This window comes from Nestor notabilis, unplaced genomic scaffold (genome assembly GCF_000696875.1).
Source record: "Nestor notabilis isolate BGI_N333 unplaced genomic scaffold, ASM69687v1 scaffold12956, whole genome shotgun sequence".
Classification (NCBI taxonomy): Eukaryota; Metazoa; Chordata; class Aves; order Psittaciformes; family Psittacidae; genus Nestor; species Nestor notabilis.
Window position 1 is genome coordinate 38,624 of NW_009933364.1, and position 1,893 is coordinate 40,516.

The 1,893-nt window shown below is 34.1% G+C and overlaps 1 protein-coding gene across 1 annotated transcript in view; it reads right to left on the reverse strand.

Annotated features, from left to right (window-relative positions):
- KNDC1 (kinase non-catalytic C-lobe domain (KIND) containing 1) overlaps positions 1-1,693 on the reverse strand; it is a gene marked incomplete at its 5' end in the record, with an annotated part of 26,752 nt that extends 25,059 nt beyond the window's left edge. The window contains one exon of the mRNA XM_010016855.1: positions 1,579-1,693. Within this exon, the coding sequence (XP_010015157.1) occupies positions 1,579-1,693 (115 nt within the window). The remainder of the gene's footprint in view (positions 1-1,578) is intronic.
- Positions 1,694-1,893: the final 200 nt, after the last annotated feature.

Consider the following 1,893-nt stretch of genomic DNA (forward strand, 5'->3'; position numbering starts at 1 on the left):
AATGAAAAAAGTGTAATCAAGGAAGGATTTGGAGGAAAAGGCTGTCTATGTGAACAAATAATAAATAATCCAGTTTGTTACACATTTCATGTATTTAACCATGACTCATCAGTTACCAATCTTACTCCACCAGTGTTATAACAAAAGATATTTTAACAAATATCCTTTTATATGATATCAGCTTTACCTTTAATTAGTTTATTGGAAAAGAGAACACTTTATGTGTGTATGTGGGGGCACAGAAGTAGTGACACCACTGTGAGTCATTCCACAACGCACAATTACCCTCAGAAAAGGCAGAGAATCCTCTAGCACAAATACACTAAATCTGAAAACAATATTCAGCTTCAAGGTAGCTTTACTTGTCAAATATGGAATTTATGTAAAATGCCTTCCATTTAGTGGTTTGTATCATTATGTTCATTTTTATAGGCTACATAAGGTTCAGATCACAACTCAGTCTTTAGTATTTTGAAGACTTATGCATTCTTGGTGCATGTAAGTACAGTAACAGAGGCTGGCTAGGCATATTAAATTAGAATGTGAGCCATTATGTGCAGTTATTTGAAACCTTCACAAACACTAGAACCATGCTATGAGGCTGAAATAACCCTTTTGTTGCAAGGTATATAAAATACTTAATTTTAAGGCTAACATCGCTTAAAGTGCTCAGAAATCTCCATTTATGGCCAATTTCCTTTTTAACAGATTTATATCATACAAGATAAAACAGCTGAAGCTGAAAACCAAAGGGATGCAGTAAGTTTTCTGTGCCTCACTATCCGATTGCTTATATTCAGTTACAGACTCACCCCTGCCCAAACCATCATAGCAGGCTTTTTAAATAGAGAAAAGTAAAAGGCAGGGGGTGGCAGTGGGAACCTCTGCTCTATTTATCAGAACTGCTACAGACTGATTGTTAGTATAAGTTAAATCAACATTCAGAATGCCTATGGAAATTTAGGATGGTCTTCTCCCAAGTCACATACAATACGTTCCAATTCTCCCAAAGGACAATTCCCCATTCCTCTCTCCAAAGTCAACTTCTGATAATTCTCCTATAAACTGAAGCATATGGAATGTGAAAGGAGTAATGTCATGTCAAGGCCCTGGATGCTTTAAACCAATGAAGCCCCGTATTGTCAAAAATACATCAGGAATCATTTGTAACAAAGAAATCCAGGCAAGAGAGGAAGTTTTACATTTACATACATAGGAAACTTATTTCTTCTTGCTTTCAAGTTACAAGTCCCAAGTGCTTAACAGTCACGGTACAGTTTCTCCATCCCCGAAATGTCTAAATACAAAATCTGTTTCACAGCTTGAAGTCATAATGATTTGTTTCCCCATGAAAAGAATAAAGAGAAAAGACGACATTCCTCTATATAAGGAAGATAACTCCAAACTGAGTAAAAACTGTAACCGACGGTTTACGAGAATGAAATTAGAAACATTGCCTAATAACTTTTCTGTACACAAAATCAAAGTTGAGATATTAATAATTATTAAGAGAATAAAGAAAACAATGCAGTAAATATGAATAACTAAGCAAATATTTTAACATAATTAAGACTATACCTGGATAATCTCCACAAGTCTGCAGAGTACATAAACACTCATGACATAATGCCCAGAGTTCATAGTCTTTCAGAGGTTTACCATACCAGGACAACAGGATTTTTAGAGAGATCCACTGAAATAAAAAGAGTGAGGATGCAGCAAGTTATTAAAAATTATCACAAACAAAAAATGTTTACTGATGCAATGAAAAAGTAAATCTTAATATACAACACACTCACCTAAAAAGCATTAAGAAAAGGTATTTATTGCACTTGCCAGTAATGAACTAACAATACTTCTTAATGAAAGTATTATATATATTAGTATTATACA